The sequence below is a fragment of the Brettanomyces bruxellensis genome, chromosome 6 (genome assembly GCF_011074885.1).
Source record: "Brettanomyces bruxellensis chromosome 6, complete sequence".
NCBI classification, from domain to species: Eukaryota; Fungi; Ascomycota; class Pichiomycetes; order Pichiales; family Pichiaceae; genus Brettanomyces; species Brettanomyces bruxellensis.
The window spans coordinates 394,217-411,166 of record NC_054687.1 but is presented as its reverse complement, the minus strand read 5'-3'; the positions used below and the strand labels follow the sequence as shown (position 1 = coordinate 411,166).

Genomic DNA, 16,950 nt, shown 5'->3' with positions numbered 1-16,950 from the left:
CCTACTTAATGCCAATGCTTAGATATACCCGGATAAGCAAGTCACACGCTCCAAAAGGTATTTAACAGATCTACAACTCTTCCGCATATAGAGTCAGAAAAAAGACGAGAAGAAATTCACTCAAAGGGACGTAAAAAGAAGGGACCTTGGTTACCGGCTAGATATATCAATAAACAAGATGAGTGACAATCAATTTTTAGAACAGTTGGAGCAAACTTTATCTGTGATTTTATCTCCAGATAGTAAGGCTATTAAACAGGCCACAGAGCAGTTAAAGAAGCAGTTTTATCCTAACACTGGGGCCCTCCCAGCTTTAATTCACATTTTGCAAAATTCCGGAAATGATGGTATTAAGCAGTTAGCTGCCGTTGAAGCTAAAAAGCTCATTAGTAAACAATGGGAAAAACAGGATCCTTCACTTCAGCAGCAGATAAGGGATTCATTGCTACAGTTTGCATTCACATACCCATCAAAGAATATTAGGCATTCTACTGCTCGTATTGTTGCAGCTATTGCCGATATTGATTTGCCTGAAAAACACTGGGACGGACTTTTACCAGCACTTGTTTCGGGCGCCCAGAATCAACAGGTGCAAACGAGGGAAATGGCTACGTTCATTATTTTGTGCGTTTTGGAAAACTTTCCTTTGGAGTGGTTGGGACAAACCCCAAGCTTTTTGGATCTCTTTGGTCATACTTTGCAAGATTCGGAAAGCATTGAAGTTCGTACGACGTCGATGTCAGCTTTGGAGGTGATCTCTTCGTACATCGAGGAGGATGATAAGTTGATCGAATCACTCGGTGACAAGTTCCAGAATCTGCTTACCGTTATGATCACAATTCTTAAAGACAGTATAGGAATGGGTAAACAGGGCTCATCTGCAAGTGACCCGGACTTTACGAAGGATATGTTTACGTCATTCAACAGCTTTGTTTTGCTTGACATGCGTTTGTTGGGAAATCATTTCTTTGAGATTATCAAGTTGATGGTGGATGTTATGATGGCAAGCTCTCTTGACAACGAGATCAGAGACTTTGCCTTGCAGACTCTTATTGAATCTGTTTCATACAGAAAGACAAAGATCATACAGGCTAAGTTGGGACCGCAACTTGTCGAATGTGCTCTCCGTGTGGCATGTGAGGCTGATAAAGATGATGTTGAGGCAGCTTTGGATTCCGAGGATGAGGAAAATGAGAATGAGGAGGACGATCCAGCTTCATTAGCTCTTCACTTGATCAACATGTTGGCTATTAATTTGCCTCCTCAGCAAGTTATTCAACCTGTTGTTAAGGCAGCACCAGCAATGCTTTCATCACAGGATCCATTTGAAAGGAGAGCGGCTCTTCTTGCCATTGGTATTTCCAGTGAAGGTGCACCTGATTACTTCTGCTCGGTCTTGGACAAGGTTATACAAATCGTTGTTGCAGGTTTGAAGGACTCCTCATTGGTTGTTCAAGCAGCTGCATTGAGAATGCTTTCACAACTTGTGGAGGATCTTAAGGATTCAGTGGCGGACTACCACTCTCAACTTATGGGCCCCATCATCAACATCATTGATCATACAGATAAGATTCTCGTGTACAAGTATGCAACTTATGCCTTGGACACTTTAGTTGAGTACATGGGTAGTTCGGACGTGAAGCAGTACATGGAACCATTAATGAACAAGCTTTTCCAGATGCTTGAGAGAGCACAAAGTTCTTCCTTGAAGTCAGCAATCGTTTCTGCAATTGGATCCGTCGCTTATGCAGCTGGAATTTCATTTAAGCCATACTTCAATCCTTCCATCAAGTTTCTATCGCAGTTCATTAGCAACATTGATAATATAGAAGGCATGACTGAAGACGATATTGAATTGCGTGCCCAGACTTTCGAGAACATTTCCTCCATGGCAAGAGCAGTTAGATCAGAGGTCTTTGCTCCTTATGCGGAATCATTCATCAATGCTGCTTATAGTGCCATAAACTCTACCAGCGGTAGACTTCGTGAAGCAGGATTTGCATTCATTTCCAACATTGCTAAGGTGTATGGCTTCCAGTTTGGCGGTCCATTTTTGGAAAAGATTGTTCCACGTATTTGCGAATGCTTGAAGCAGAACGAGTTTGATATTGTGGATGATGAAAATTTGGATTCCAACGAAGAGCTATCGGCTGAAGACTTGGAGGAACATTTTAACGTTCATACTGGTGTTACAGTTGAAAAACAGGTGGCTCTTGTTGCATTGAATGAACTAGCTACTGCTACCGGAGCAGAGTTTACACCATTTGTTCCAAAGGTAGTCGAGACTCTTCTGTCCCAGATTGATCATTCATATGCTATCCGTGAAGCCGCATTCTCATCGTTATGGAAAATTGTTTATTCAATGTACAAAGTGCATGGACCTAGTAATGACACTGTGCTTGCATTGATCACAAAGGCTCGTGATGTTACGGCTAAAACACTTCCAGATGAATATGATACATCCATGGTTTTATCCTGCCTTGACTGCTTAGCAGAGTATATCAAGTCCATGGGAAGAATTGCTGTTGTAGATGCGAAAGACCAGGAATCTCTTCCTTCGATATGTGGACAGCTTGCTCTTTTGATCAAGGGTGAACACATCTCACAGGAGTTAGACAAGGATGAGGATGTTCCAAGTGACGAGATAGACTCTTCTGAAACTGAGGCTGCTGTTTATGATTCCTCTCTTGAAGTGCTTGTTTCTCTTTCGCATGCCTTCGGCGAAAACTTCCACCAGCTTTTCAATCCATTTAAACAACTAGTGCTTGCACAGGCAAATTCGAAGGATAAAGCCAAGAGAGTTTCTTGCCTTGGCTGCTTGGCGGAGATCAGCAACAACATGGCTGGCTCTAATCCATATGCACAGGAATTCCTCCAGTTGTTTGTTGAAAAGCTCACCTCAGATCTATCTACTGAAGTCAGAGGAAATGCAGCTTACGGTGTTGGTGTTGTGATTGCTACATCTTCAGGATTTGACACAACATCTGCTTATGGACCTGTTCTTCATACTCTTTCTAAGATTCTTGCTACTCCAGACACGGACTTCAAGAACGAGGATGGTGATGACGAAACAAAGGAAGTTATCAACAGAACAATCGCCAATGCTTGTGGCTGTGCTTCTAGAATGGCTCTTAAGAATCTCCAAGCTGCTTCCATAAATGACATTCTTCCAGTCATGCTTGCACGCTTACCTTTACAGACTGCATTCGAAGAGAATAAGCCAATATTTGATTTGATCATGAAATTATACGGCGATGGAAATGAGCTTATTCTTAACTCTACTCCAAAAATCGTTGACATTTTCGCAGAGGTGTTCCAGAAGGAGGCAGATAAAGATAAATTAATCAATGAATCAACATTGGGCCGTGAAGAGAACGTCGACAGACTTAACCAATTCGATTCTAATGAGACTAAACTTAAGGTGGTCGAACTCCTTAAGTTCTTGGAGGGAAAGTATCCGGGAAGTGTTAGTTCCAAGCCCGTTTTGAAGGCAGCTTTGAGTTAGGCGTGCTTACTATTATTTCATACTTTGCTTGCGAATATTGTGTTTTTTTATCTTATAACCACCTTTGTCCCTTTTGAACCGCTTATCTATACTTTTATACTCCTAATTACAACCATATCTTTTCTGACATTCAACAATTTCTCTCATAGTATGCATTTGTATCTGCTTGCGTTTAAAAAGAAAGTAAGGAATAATAACATAACGACTATAAACAAGACTTTCTGTACGAATAATTAAAGAGATAGTGCACGACTAAGCATGTACCAAAATAAACCCGAACCTCTCACGGCCAAGTACAGCAATTATTTTATATTACGTGCATCCGTAACAGTATCCAAAAGCAAAGCTTCGTTGTCCAAGTAAACCTTATTTGGAGATCTGGATAAAGTTTCAGCAATTTCCTTGGCAGTTTCTAATCTCTTCAACTCAACGTAATCTTTAGATTTCTTGATAGCATCACCAATCAATTGAGCCGATTTAGCTTCACCCTGAGCCTTGACCACCAGAGATTGCTTTTCTTGAATTGCTTTGTCAACAACATATGCAGCTCTTTGAGCATCTTGCTGAGCAATCTGCTTAGCCTCCACAGCTGAAGAGAATTCAGGGGAGAAGGTCATTGCAGTAAGTGAAACATCATCTAGCAAGACATTGAAATGACCAGCACGTCTCACTAAATTCTCCCGAACAAGCCTGGAGACTTTCTCACGCTGTGTGATCAACTGTGCAGCATTGAATTGAGCAACAACCGCCTTTAACACTTCATTGACAACGGATGGAAGAACTCTCTCATCATAATCCTTACCAAGCGTCCTGTGAATAGTAGGCAAAGAAGAAACTTGAGGTCTCGATAACACTCTGCAAGATATATTCACCATCTGTAAATCCTTAGTTCCCGTTAATGAGGAAATTGTCCTTGGCTTGGCACGGATATCGTATATATATGGAAATTGAAGGAACGGAATCTTTATATGCGTGCCTTCGCTCACAACAGTAGGCAGAATACCTTTAAATCTGTCATATATCACAGCTCTTTCACCACCATTCACATTATATAGGGATTCATTGGCCGCCCAGATGGATATTCCAAGAAATATCAAACCACCAACACCAGCAAAAATACCTTTTGGTGATCTTGGGTTTCTTCCTCCTGAAGTGTTGGTCATTTGCTGTGCCCTTTGGCGCATGGTTTCCGCAAATTTGTCCCAATTGTTGTTTCCATTCATGTTGTTAATCACCAGCGGTTAAGCTTACTTTGGGCCAGATGTATGTTACCTGATTTAACAGCCGATACTTTGTGTGCTTAAGGAAATAATAAGTTTACTTTCTGGCAATAGCCTTTTTTTTTCACAGCTGTTTGCTTGCACCAGTAGGCGGCGCGCTGATAGAAAAGGATGGAAGTGAAATAAGAAAAAAGATCGTTTGGAAGTAAAGCAGATGGAAGTACATCCAGACACCTGAAATGAATTGGCTTACATTACCCAACCTAATCAACAAACCACAAAAAAATACAGATGACTATGACCTCAGAGATGCTCTATTATTCCGCATGACCTCGTTTCTCCACTTTTTTCCCCTCGGGGATTTTTATGCCTAATGATTTTAATCCGTCTGCACGTACCACAGAACATACAAAACAATTCCTTGTCATTTTTTCCTTATAACATTTTCATGGCCATCTGCAAAGTACACCAATTAAACCAGAATTAAAATAAGAACTAAATAATAAGAATGTCGGAGGATACATCAGAAGTTTATAGGGCTGTCATGGACGGCAAACTTATGACTTTAACAGGAATACTTGCCGAGGACCCTTCTCAAGCATTTTCGAAAGATCAAGACGAAAGAACTCCATTACACTGGGCATGCTCATTTCAGCGAGCTGATATGGTGAAACTTTTGCTCAATCCATTCCAGGTGGTTAATCAAGCTGGAAACCTATCTGGATCTACTGGAAAACTGTCTGGAAACTCAAACAATACCAAACGGATAAAAATCGATATAGACGAGTTACAGGATGCTAGCGGATGGACACCGCTCCATATAGCAGCGGCAGTTGGAAATATTGATATCGTGAAACTTTTGGTTGAGAGAGATCCGGCCCCCGATGTGAATTTACAAACTTCCACTGGTCAAACTTGCTTGCACTATGCGGTGAGTAAAAATCATTATGACGTAGCATGCTATTTGGTGAGAAATTGCAAGGCGAGTGCTAGAATCAAGGACAAAAAATCACAATATCCACTTCACAGAGCCGCGGCAATTGGTTCAATTAAACTATGCCAGCTCTTGATAAAAGAAGCTAAGGCTGCACTAAATCCCAAAGATATCTACAGCTTTACGCCCTTACACCATGCATTGGCCGAAGGACATGGCGATGTTGCCATTTATCTTGTGAAATGTGGGGCGGATTACCATGTTGAGGATAAGGATGGAAATACTCCTTTAGATGTTGCAGTTGATTCAAAAGTGCAAGCGTACTTTAAGAGGCAATTGGAGCAGGAAGGTTACGAATTGTAAAAAAAGAATAAAAATAATGAGCGGGTAGGGAAAAAAAAAAAAGGAATGACAGGGAGGGATCGAGCTGCTTAAACATACTATCACGTGATCGTATGCTTTTTCTAACGGCGAGGCAAAATTTTCAGCCCTTTGATATGTAAAAAAAAAGAAGTTGCTGCTTATAGCCATATTAAATTTCAGGTGCTTCGGTTTCTTCCATCTGATTCTAGACTATCATGTTTTGTTTAGACAGATGCTTCTGTTTGTATAAATAAACGTTAATGGGAAAGTATTTGCTGAAAAAAAAATCAACGATCAGATAATAGAGATATTAAAAAGCACCAAGAAAACAGAAAATAAAAGCTGAATAATGTCAGACCAACCAGATGCTAAAAAGCAGAAGATTGAAAAGCCAGGAGTGGGCAACAGTACAGGAGAAAAGAAGGACGAGAATGGAAATGAAACATTTTTTAAGCCAGTGGAAAAAGCCGCTGAAGATATTGATGCTCAAGATAATGGAGTAAAGAAAACAGGAGCTGAAGACGCAGAAGGAAATCCTGTTCAAGAAGTTCAATCTCTTTGCATGAGATGTGGAAAACAGGGCGTTACTAGGATTTTGTTGACAACAATTCCATACTTTAAAGATACTATTTTGATGTCGTTTAGTTGCCCACATTGTGGCTACAAGAACTGCGAAGTTCAAGCCGCATCCGAAATTCAGGAGAAGGGTACGAAATACGTCTTGAAAGTTGAAAATAAGGAAGATATGGATCGTCAGGTTATAAGGTCGGACAGTTGCACTTGTAAATTTGCTGAGCTCGATGTGGAAATCCCTGCTGAAAAGGGTCAACTTACAACAGTTGAAGGTCTTTTAAGTGAGATGGTCGACAATCTTGAAATGGATCAGGATAGACGGAAAACCCAACATCCTGACGTGTATGCAGCAATTGAAAAGTTTGTGAAGAAGGTGAAGAAGGTTTTAAATGGTGAGCCCGGCTCCTTCCCACTAACATTCATTGCAGATGATCCAGCTGGAAATTCATGGATTGAATTTAAGCCTGGAGAACCTCAACATAAATGGTCTTGCACGAAGTATGTCAGGACACCAGAACAAAACGTTGCATTGGGACTTATGAGTGAGGATCAGGCTGCACAAAGCAGACTCAAGATGAATGAAGAGGAGCAGAAAAAGGAAGCAAAGGAAAAAGAGAATGGTGAAAATGAAGAAGGAGCGGCCGAAGCAATTAAAAGCACCAACATCAGCGATGAAAATAATCCAGAGGCAGAAGTTCAAATATTCAAAGCGGAATGCCCATCCTGTCGGGCTCCTTGTGAGACACATATGAAGATGGTTAGTATACCGCATTTCAAGGATGTCATTATAATGTCCACAGTTTGTAATAGGTGTGGATACAAATCTAATGATATTAAGACGGGTGGGGAGATACCAGCAAAGGGCCATAGGATTATATTGAAATGTACAGATCCAGAGGATTTATCGCGGGATATATTAAAATCCGAAAGTTGTACGATGGAGGTTCCGGAGTTAGGTCTTAGTATCACACCAGGAACCCTTGGAGGTCGGTTTACGACCGTTGAGGGGTTGCTTAAAGAGGTCAGGGACGGATTGTACTCAAGGGTGTACACAGAGACATCTGATTCTATGGATGAGGCTACAAAGTCAAAGTGGAAAGAGTTCTTCAGTAAGATTGACCAAGCTTTGGCTGGAAAATTGCAGTTTACAATTATGATGGAGGACCCACTAGCATCATCATATATTCAAAATGTTTATGCACCAGATCCAGATCCAAACATGGCTTCAGAAGATTATGAGAGAACAGAAGAGGAGAACGAGGATCTAGGAATTGCTGATATGAAGACTTAAGTTGTTTGGGCGGCTGGTTCATCGGATTGATCATGCTTATTAAGCAAAATGCTGCTAATAGAAAACACAACTTACAAGGTAATATAATAAAGCGAATATATATGCATTCAAAAATCCGTATATGTCTGTGTGTGTAAATTTCCATAGCGGATGAAATGAAAGTTGATAGAAGTGAAAAAATGCAGTTGCTGAGTAAAGTGATGTATAGTAAAGTAAAGACATATAAATTTAATGCAAAGATAACTTTCTTTCATTGGAAGGAACCTGTAAAAAGTTTGGTGTGGAGTTTCTAAATGGATCTCCTGTCTCATCTCCAAATGGATATCCACCATCAGATGCGTTATCACTGTAATCGTTAAATGGCGAATCTGGGTCGGTATCATTTATGAAACCATTTCCGGCATTTTGAACCCTTGTAGCAATATCTCCTGCTGTCCATGGATCAAAACCGGAGCCTTCTATAGGCTTTGAAATTGAAAGGGTGTGGCACTTGAATCTAAGTCGACAAATGGCCATTTCGACCGTCGACTGTATTTTCATGTTTCGAAGGATCTTATTAATTTTTTTCATGAGAATGGTTCTTTTGATAAAATCCTCTAATGTTAAACAAGTACTGTCTTTGAATCTGGAGTAATATCCAACTTGAAGCAAGATATCTGTAAATCTGAGCATCAAATGGTTATTAACAGGCACGGCTTTCAGCCGAGCTTCAATGATCAATCTTTCGTAACGAGCCCTTCTGGAGTGTGCCTTCTCAAAATTGACAAGAGCAAAGGCTTTGTTCAAATTTCCAAAATTAAGCCTCAAGTCGTAGGGTTTAGAAGAATTGCAAGTGATCCACTTTTTGGTCAAATTCGGAATTCTGTGCATTTTTTCATAAACATGATAAGAGAGAACGCCATCCAAAGAATCCAGGAAGCATTGAAAATCCTCAAGTTTCAGATATCCAGTACCATATGGGTCATATCTGTTCCAAGCGCGTTTGAACTTCCTAATCTCTTCTCTAGTAATAGCCGAATGTGGTCCCGATCCGTGATAAACGTAACTAAAGTTGTTCACCACAACAGAAATGAGAATGTTCATGAATATATACATAGAAAGTATATTCCAACAAACAAAAAGGAAGTAAGACATACTCTCACTCCCGCAGTCAGAGTTATAGAGATGTCCGCTATAACATGCAGGAGCTTCCACTGCAAAATCATCCATGATATAGTTCCATCCTTCTCCAAAACTGCACCGGAAGAGCATGATAATGGCTTTTGGCACTGTTCTCGCATTTAGGTTTCCGGTTGTATTCTCGCCAATCCTAGTCAGCCCGAACACCTGGTTTAGGGCCATTGCAAACACAATAAAAAGAACTATCCATGTGTATATTATGGCTGCCAAAGATGGCAAACTTGCCGAAGCATATCTCAAGAGTTGGTTTAAAATGTTCACTTTGGGGATGATAAACAAGAGCACAGCCACAAGAAACAACTTGTTGAAATTTGCAAAAATAGTTGTACGTGCAACAAAGAAAGAAACCACCGACAGTGTAAAGGCCCCGGCACAAACAAATAAACGGAAGTAATTCCATTTATTGGCAAAAAATAGGCCAGGACCATAGGCAAAAAGTGAGAGCCCAACATAGAGCAATAAACCCGAGGTTGAAATCATAAAGATAATATACCTTGCCAAACTGAAACTGCTTGATGTAGGGTAAGTTTCTGTAAGTAATCCAATGAGGTGAACAAAAACCAAAACTTTAACCGATCGATTAAGAAGAACGTTTTTGTTCGTAAAGGCATCATAAACTTTTTTCCTGAACCGGCTCATATGAGCCGAGTCTATCCTTTTGGATGGCTTGATCTGACTTAGAATCTTTTTGACCTCGTGCCATGCAAGCTGCTTTTCCGACAGATAAGCAACGCCAGTCTGCATCGAATAATTATTAATAATCAAAGAAACAAAAACGTTCAATATCAAGACGATAGAGAGGAAATTGAAAATGACAAGATAAACTGCATTACCCGGACTGGCAAAAGTTTGTGGAGACTTTGCATACCCAGTGATATTCATGAGATTGAGTAGCAAATCAACCCATCCTTCCAATGAAATGATCTGGAATAAAGAGAAAATTGAATCCCGAAATCTATCAAATAGCAATGGAGGAGCAGTGAAAACGTTTGGACTCACAACATTCCATTTGAATACCTGTTGACTGAACTCCAATGTACACTTACTCTTATCGGAGACTCCATCGAGACAGTAACCTAGCCTTCCTCGAAATATATTTATTCCCCATAACGCAAATGGAAGTAACAATGATAGTGCAATTATAGCGGCATTAACAATTTTTTTAGAACCAGATATAACAGCATACTGGAAAGTATCCTGAGACACCTTAGTAATTGTAAGAAGTCTAAACCCTCTCATTGCTCTTAGAGCACCAACGATTATGAGCAATTCGTAGTTATCGAACATGACAGAGAAGACGGTTATCCAGAAGGATATAAGAACCACAAAGTCAATAACGTTCCAAGCAGACTTGATATAGGCACATTCTCCAAACAAAAAGCCATCAGCGACAATCTTGATGATAAACTCCACAGAGAATAAAACTGCAAAGAATATGTCAAAATATAGAGTCCAGTTCCATTTATCTGTATAGTAGCCATTATTTTTTCTGTATAAAGGAGTGGTATAACAAGACACAGCAATAACAGCAACCGTAGAAATAAACATTACCACCGAAAATACTTCAGAAACCTTTTGAATTGGTTGATATCCATGCATTCTCACACCTTTACCTGGGGCAACTATAGTTTGGCAAAGTGCTCTGAATTTATTATTAATTGTGAAAAGCCACAATGATCTATCTTGATGGTAATTCGATAATGTATGTGTATCGACGGAACTTTGCAAAAGACTGGTCGAGGCATCACGGGAATGTTCGTAACTCAGTTCATCCAAACTTGATGACTGATGCTGCGTATTTTGGCCATCGGAACTTCTATGATTCTTGTGTAAATTCTTTAAAGAGTTTATGACTCTTGATTTATGCATTAGAGAACTTCTGTGCGAACGTCTATGATTGCTGGAATGTTGTTGTTGACGACGATGGCCGCGACGTGATTGGATGAATTCACCATTCTTGACACGTTGCATTCTTTTTTCTGCCGAATGATACAAGTCAACAGTAAGATTTTCTAACTGGCTGTAAAAAGGAACAAATCTAAACATTTCACGAAGCCACTCAATGAAAGCAGTTGTTATTGACACCTCCTCCTCCTCTGAACCCGAGACATCTTCATCCAAATTCTCCCTTTTCATTAAAACCTTCATCTTCTTCACAAGTTGATCAGTTGGAGTTAACTCTTCCGCAGTTCTCTTGTTAGCGATTCTTTTTCTTAGTGAGTCTAAGAGGGAACTCGATTGAGACTTTTGATTGAGCTGACTTTTTAGCTTCAAGTAAAAATGTTTAATCTGTTGTCGTTTCTTCTCTGCCTCAGGTAAACCAAGATTCTCCGTTATAATGGCAATGAAAATATTGATAAGGATTGTGTTAGAAAAAGCAAACCAAGCAATTAAATAAACTGCTATAACGAACTCTGTAAATCTATTTTTCGCACACTGCTGACACAAATAAAGAATATCTGTCCAGTTCTCAGTAGAAGTTATTGTATATAACGATATCAACACGTTAGGAAAGTTTTGCATGATAAGCTGATCCTCATCGAGATATTGATCAATTGGAACAATTCCTTCAAAAAGTCTTGCCATAATGAGCGAAATGAGATACAATGATAAACCGAAAAACATGCAGAGATGAAGGAACGGTCTTATCTGCGAAAAGACCATTTTCCAGGCTTCTTTTAAAAATGCAACAGACATCACAACCCTGTAAAAACGTGCGACCTGAAAAAATGTAAGCCACCCGTAAGCGTCTCCCAAATTTCTATAGATTGGTGGTAGTATGATAACCATAGTAACGATGGCCAACACAAGATCGATCCAGTTGCATATGGAATAAAAAAAGATCTTCCAATGATGTCCCGGAATGAACAAAAGAAATCTCGTAACAATTTCACCTGCAAGAATTGCTGAAGTCACAAACTGGGCTCTGTAAAATGCATCAAATGCTATCATAGGATTATTCGCCCTCTTAAAGCACTCAGTGACAAAGTTTGCAATAATAATAATCACAAAAACACTACTAAAATTGTTGAATCTAGTGATAGTTTTTGAATTGCGGACAACCTCATTATAGCGGGCTTGGAGCAATTTCAATTTTGCTTCAAAAGCTGAGATCAGGCCTTGCTTTCTCATTTCCATTAATTCTAAATGAGCTCTGTAAGAGTTAATCACAACAGCAATAATCAAGTTCAAAAGCCAAATGGTCAGAAATAATATTGTCACAACGTAGAAAAGCGAGGCAGCAAGACTTTCACTATCCATGGTGTAGTACATTAAATCAGTAAAAGTATTCGCACTCAATATCACAAAAACTAGCTCCATCGAATGGAAAATACTGTCAAACGAAACCGTATTTCCATAGGGGTTCTCCTTTAAAATGCACTGAGAGTAAACGGGACAGGAAAAACCTTTAGTTTGAGACGATGACAAGCCAGTAACTTCCAAGTAAGGCATGGGCTTCTTAGTATTGGCGTTTAAAAACGAACCACAAAATTGGAACTCATTCTCAAAAGTATTAGCAGAATTCGATGGATCCGTCCAGACACAGTGTCGTCTCAATGAAGTTTTAAAAGATTGCACACCAATAATGGCAAACAAAACCCAAAAGCATAGAAGAAACAAAGTAACTTCCTTACATTGAGAGCCCGCTCCACGAATACCCTTCAAACAGATTCTTGTACCCTTGGTTAAGTTGAAAAGTCGGAGTATTTTGAAACACATGAGGGACCGGAAAACAGTACAGCGCATATTGATGTCCACTCCTGACATTGACAAAATGAAGGACACCCAAAATGACACGATCGAAACAAAATCAATTTTATTCCAATCTCCGCGAAGATATGCTCGAACAATAGTCACTTTCTTATTGGAGGAAATACCAACCTTATTTACAAGTGGGACAGAACTTAAAACCGAAGTAGAAGTAGAAGATGAAGAAGATCTGGATCGAGAGGCTCCTGAACCACTTGACAAATGTGAAGAGTTCGAAGATGATGGTAAGATAGTATTGCTTTGGAAGTCATCTCCCTTAGCAAGATTGGCTCTGTTTCTCGAAGAAAATGGGTTTGCCAGATCTACAAGATCTAGCGAAGAGTCACTCGTTGCCGTCTTGCCATGATTGATACCATCGGAAGCATATGCATCATATATTTCTGAAACATCATTATTCTGCGTATATGTATATCTCCTTGCAGTGTGCGATTTAGAATGATGTGCATTCGTATTTGGTAATGGCTTTCCTCTGAACCGACGAACTTTAGCTTTAAGGGAATCATAATATCTGTGAACTAATCCCTTTTCTCTTTCGATATGAAGTGCCTTAAACATTTGAGAATCATCAAAGAGACCGAAAGCAACACACTTCATCACCATCTCAATAGTGTATACAATGTAGAACACAAAGAACACCCAATCTATCCAGGAATATTTTTTTAATGTCATGTATTCACGACCAACACTCCACTCCTGAAACGTTAATAATACCGTTTGCAATAGAATCAAAATTGTTATCGCCTGGTTTGATCCTGGACTAGTGATCAGATCATAGCATTTCTGCCTGAAAAGAGAATCCGGAGGAAATATCATAAGAGACCTACCATAAAGATTTGGATAACAACGATTTTTAGGTACCAGGTGTTCGCTTTTCAATTTGCTGACATCGCTAGAAGGTAAGATACTGGATTGCGTGTGGAATCTATCATTAAATGGGTCAAGAATATCAATTATGTCATCGTTCTCCTCAGGATAATATGATCTTCTTTTACTTGTTGCTCCCTCACCAGTCAAATCAACATCACTGGACACTGCTGAACTTGACTGACCCTGTTCAAACAGAGATCCGTTATCCTCTTGATCACTTAAAAGTGCTTTAATATGTGCTGCCTGTTGGGAGTTTCTTTGACTTTCTTTTTTCTGGAGGACCTCTGCAATGTTCTCACCCACATCTCGCATATGAGCTGATTCCTTACCGGTTGCTATTTCGTTATTGGGACCCACATTTTCAGTACTACTTTCATCAAACAAAATTTTGCTGCTAGGAGTCGCAGTGGTGCTCACACCGTTATTCTCATCATTGGCATCGAAATCCTTTTCATCATCATCATCATCATCATCATCAACGTTATCACCCGCATTGACGTTGTTGGAGAGGTTCTGAAATGCTGTGGTAAATATGTTCTTACCTTTATTTATAGATTTGTCCTCTGAAACTTTACTACGTGTACTTTGCTGGGCAGATTTCGCTTGCAAACGCAAAGAGCTTGTATTTTCATGTAAGCGTGATGATTCAACATTAATCAAACCAGAATTCTTGCTGTTCATTTCACTTAGATCCTGTAAAGGAATTGCTTCATGATCATTAAATCCACCATTTTCACGGATTGATGCTTCTAGGTCCGGCGAAATACCAGTGGAACGGCCAAAACTAATCTGCGAATTGTTCATACTACTTTTTTGCGATAGATCGTTCTTACTTCCAGAAAGTGGAACATCCAAAGGAGGTGGCTTTCTGCGTCTCAATCGGCTCCTTTCTGATGGCATCCATGCGCCCTCTGTACCCTTTCCTTTCGTATCTCCAAGTGCAAGATTAATACAATCGGAAATCTCACTTTCAATACTGGCGTTATCATCAGCAACATCAACAGCCGAGCTTAACTCAGATCCACCAAAAAAGTTGGATGTTGGAGCAGCTACAGCAGACCTCGAATTTCGTCCAGGATCACTGATTCCTGAAATATCAAGAGATAATTTGGGCTTGACTCTCGTAGTCTTTGACCTTCCCAATCTTTCTAAAAGACTTCTCGATGGTCCTAAAGTACCACCACTTTGACTTGCAATAATATCTCGTGGTGCAGGAAGTAGTGGAGAGTTCGGATTTCTAAATCTGAGATCCCAACTATTGCGTCTCATATTATCTGTATTATGCATTGATTCATGTCCATCGTCAGGAGTGCCAATGGTATCAATTTTGATTTTCGGCGCTGAAGATTGACCTGAAAGTGCTTTTGGAGGTGGGTTTCTCCACAACTTTTTTCTGAAGCGATGCTTACCACTTTTATGCTTTTGAGTATTGATAACTGGCTCCGGCTGGGATGAAATCTTTTGGAGATTCGTATTTAAATTATCACCTTCTCCAGCTGTTTCATTCGCATCATTTCCATAAACATTAGAACTTGCTTCCCTTCTATTCGATCTCGCCAGGCTATCTGCCGCTACACTCTTCGATCTGCTCCTATTATGTGACTGAAAGGGCATATATGATCTATATGGACTCAAATGAAATGTATGTCACAGGAAACTCAAAAAGATGAACCTTTCCTAACGGCAATCAATATATAAATCCTGTTCCCGATTTTACAATAAGTGACATCAACAACTTTCCATAGTCACTATAATTCTGTAAAACCTCTTTCCTTTTTTATAAATACACAAGCAAGCTGCATTCGCAATGGCCGAGGTTTAAGCCGAAACCTAGCGCTTCAATTTCCTCAGGTTCTATTTTTTTATTTACAGTATTTTTTTTTTTTTTCAGCTTTAGCTTCATCTTCGCCTCAAGGTTGCCGAACAATGCAAACAATTTATTGTTTCCAATTAGGTCTAAATTAAGAACTTACAGTACTTCTTTCTGTCCGTATCTGGTCCGGAGCTCCCGTTTTCCTTTGAAAATCTACACTAATACACAGTGTAAAGCAACTTTTTTCCTATAAAGCATTAAGCTTGATCAACTCCAACCCAAGATTATTCATACTTCTGTGCATACTCTCTCAAAGTTACGTCATTATTCACCTAAGTTATTTTTTTTTTTTGTGATCACATCTAATCCAGTACGCATTAAGCTTAAAATTCCAAAACCAGCTTATTTAAGAGTAAAGTGTAAAGCCTAATATTAATGAAAAAGATGCGTTTATACACATTTCTTGATATTAATCGATGGGCATTCAACATGATCCTGGAGAAGGAACGTTTATAACAATTTATTTATAATTCACACAAAATTAAGACTGGACCGACTAAGAATTCCGAATTACGATGAATTCCGACAATGAAACGTATATTTTCTTTTAGTATACTGATGTTATAAAACCAAAAACCCACCAATATTAGTGGAACAAAAATAAAATGGACAGTCACCTTTTATCCACTTTCTTCAGAAGAAGTGGAGGAAGTGGAACCTCTCCGTTCCATTTCACTGATTAATTTCTTTGTTTCAGCACTTGTGCTGGGATGGACTAAAATCTCTCCATCCATTTTATCATGTTTTCCTTCCTTTTTATAGTATGCATATGGTACATTACGAAGATTTGGTGTAGTGCCAGGAGATTTTGAAGCTTCGTAATGTTCAGCTTTTTCAGTAGTAGATATTGGTGTACCCGATGATGTATTGTAGGTACCTGTAGTTAAATTATATGTCCCAGAGTAGGAACCCCTGGAGCGGTTATAAATCCAGCGGTCTAGAAAAGAAGACATTTCGAATAGATAAGAATTATTGCAGTTAGATATGCTGTGAAAGTTGTTTCAATTTCCCTTTTTATTGTGATTCTGGTGTGGTTATCAAAACAAATAAATTTACTAATTGAATGAATCACTTGTAAGTGCTGAATTGAAAATGAGGGACATACGGTCATCTATATACCCCAACTGGATGTGATCAGTTCAAGTGGAGCAACAAAATCTAGCTCATTAATGCATATAGACGATATATTCTCCTAATTTCAGTCAGCCTTCCTCGTAAAGCAATATATTACAGAAGTGCTTCATTCGGCATACTCTAAAATATACCCCTCACTTGCTATATAGCATGGGAAAACATCAGGGCAATTATTTCTGGACAGAAATACTAGAAGTTTTTCAGTTCATAATATTCGCATAGTGGCGATTAGTAAAAGCA

General features: G+C 39.3%; 6 protein-coding genes across 6 annotated transcripts; 3 read left to right on the top strand and 3 right to left on the bottom strand.

The window, feature by feature from the left end:
• Positions 1 to 178: 178 nt before the first annotated feature.
• BRETT_003624 (uncharacterized protein) lies at positions 179 to 3,505 on the top strand (the record flags this gene model as incomplete). The annotated part of the gene is made up of 1 exon (XM_041282130.1): positions 179 to 3,505. The coding sequence occupies one exon, from the start codon at positions 179 to 181 to the stop codon at positions 3,503 to 3,505; it is 3,327 nt and encodes a 1,108-aa protein (XP_041135969.1).
• A 302-nt stretch (positions 3,506 to 3,807) lies between these two features.
• Positions 3,808 to 4,728, bottom strand: PHB2 (Prohibitin-2, subunit of the prohibitin complex (Phb1p-Phb2p); the record flags this gene model as incomplete). Its single annotated transcript, XM_041282129.1, has 1 exon — positions 3,808 to 4,728. The coding sequence occupies one exon, from the start codon at positions 4,726 to 4,728 to the stop codon at positions 3,808 to 3,810; it is 921 nt and encodes a 306-aa protein (XP_041135968.1).
• A 505-nt stretch (positions 4,729 to 5,233) lies between these two features.
• BRETT_003622 (uncharacterized protein) lies at positions 5,234 to 6,022 on the top strand (the record flags this gene model as incomplete). The annotated part of the gene is made up of 1 exon (XM_041282128.1): positions 5,234 to 6,022. One exon carries the CDS (start codon positions 5,234 to 5,236, stop codon positions 6,020 to 6,022), a length of 789 nt encoding a protein of 262 aa, XP_041135967.1.
• Positions 6,023 to 6,371: 349 nt separating this feature from the next.
• ZPR1 (nucleolar zinc-finger protein) lies at positions 6,372 to 7,886 on the top strand (the record flags this gene model as incomplete). Its single annotated transcript, XM_041282127.1, has 1 exon — positions 6,372 to 7,886. One exon carries the CDS (start codon positions 6,372 to 6,374, stop codon positions 7,884 to 7,886), a length of 1,515 nt encoding a protein of 504 aa, XP_041135966.1.
• A 228-nt stretch (positions 7,887 to 8,114) lies between these two features.
• Positions 8,115 to 15,317, bottom strand: BRETT_003620 (uncharacterized protein; the record flags this gene model as incomplete). The annotated part of the gene is made up of 1 exon (XM_041282126.1): positions 8,115 to 15,317. One exon carries the CDS (start codon positions 15,315 to 15,317, stop codon positions 8,115 to 8,117), a length of 7,203 nt encoding a protein of 2,400 aa, XP_041135965.1.
• An 879-nt stretch (positions 15,318 to 16,196) lies between these two features.
• BRETT_003619 (uncharacterized protein) lies at positions 16,197 to 16,529 on the bottom strand (the record flags this gene model as incomplete). The annotated part of the gene is made up of 1 exon (XM_041282125.1): positions 16,197 to 16,529. One exon carries the CDS (start codon positions 16,527 to 16,529, stop codon positions 16,197 to 16,199), a length of 333 nt encoding a protein of 110 aa, XP_041135964.1.
• Positions 16,530 to 16,950: the final 421 nt, after the last annotated feature.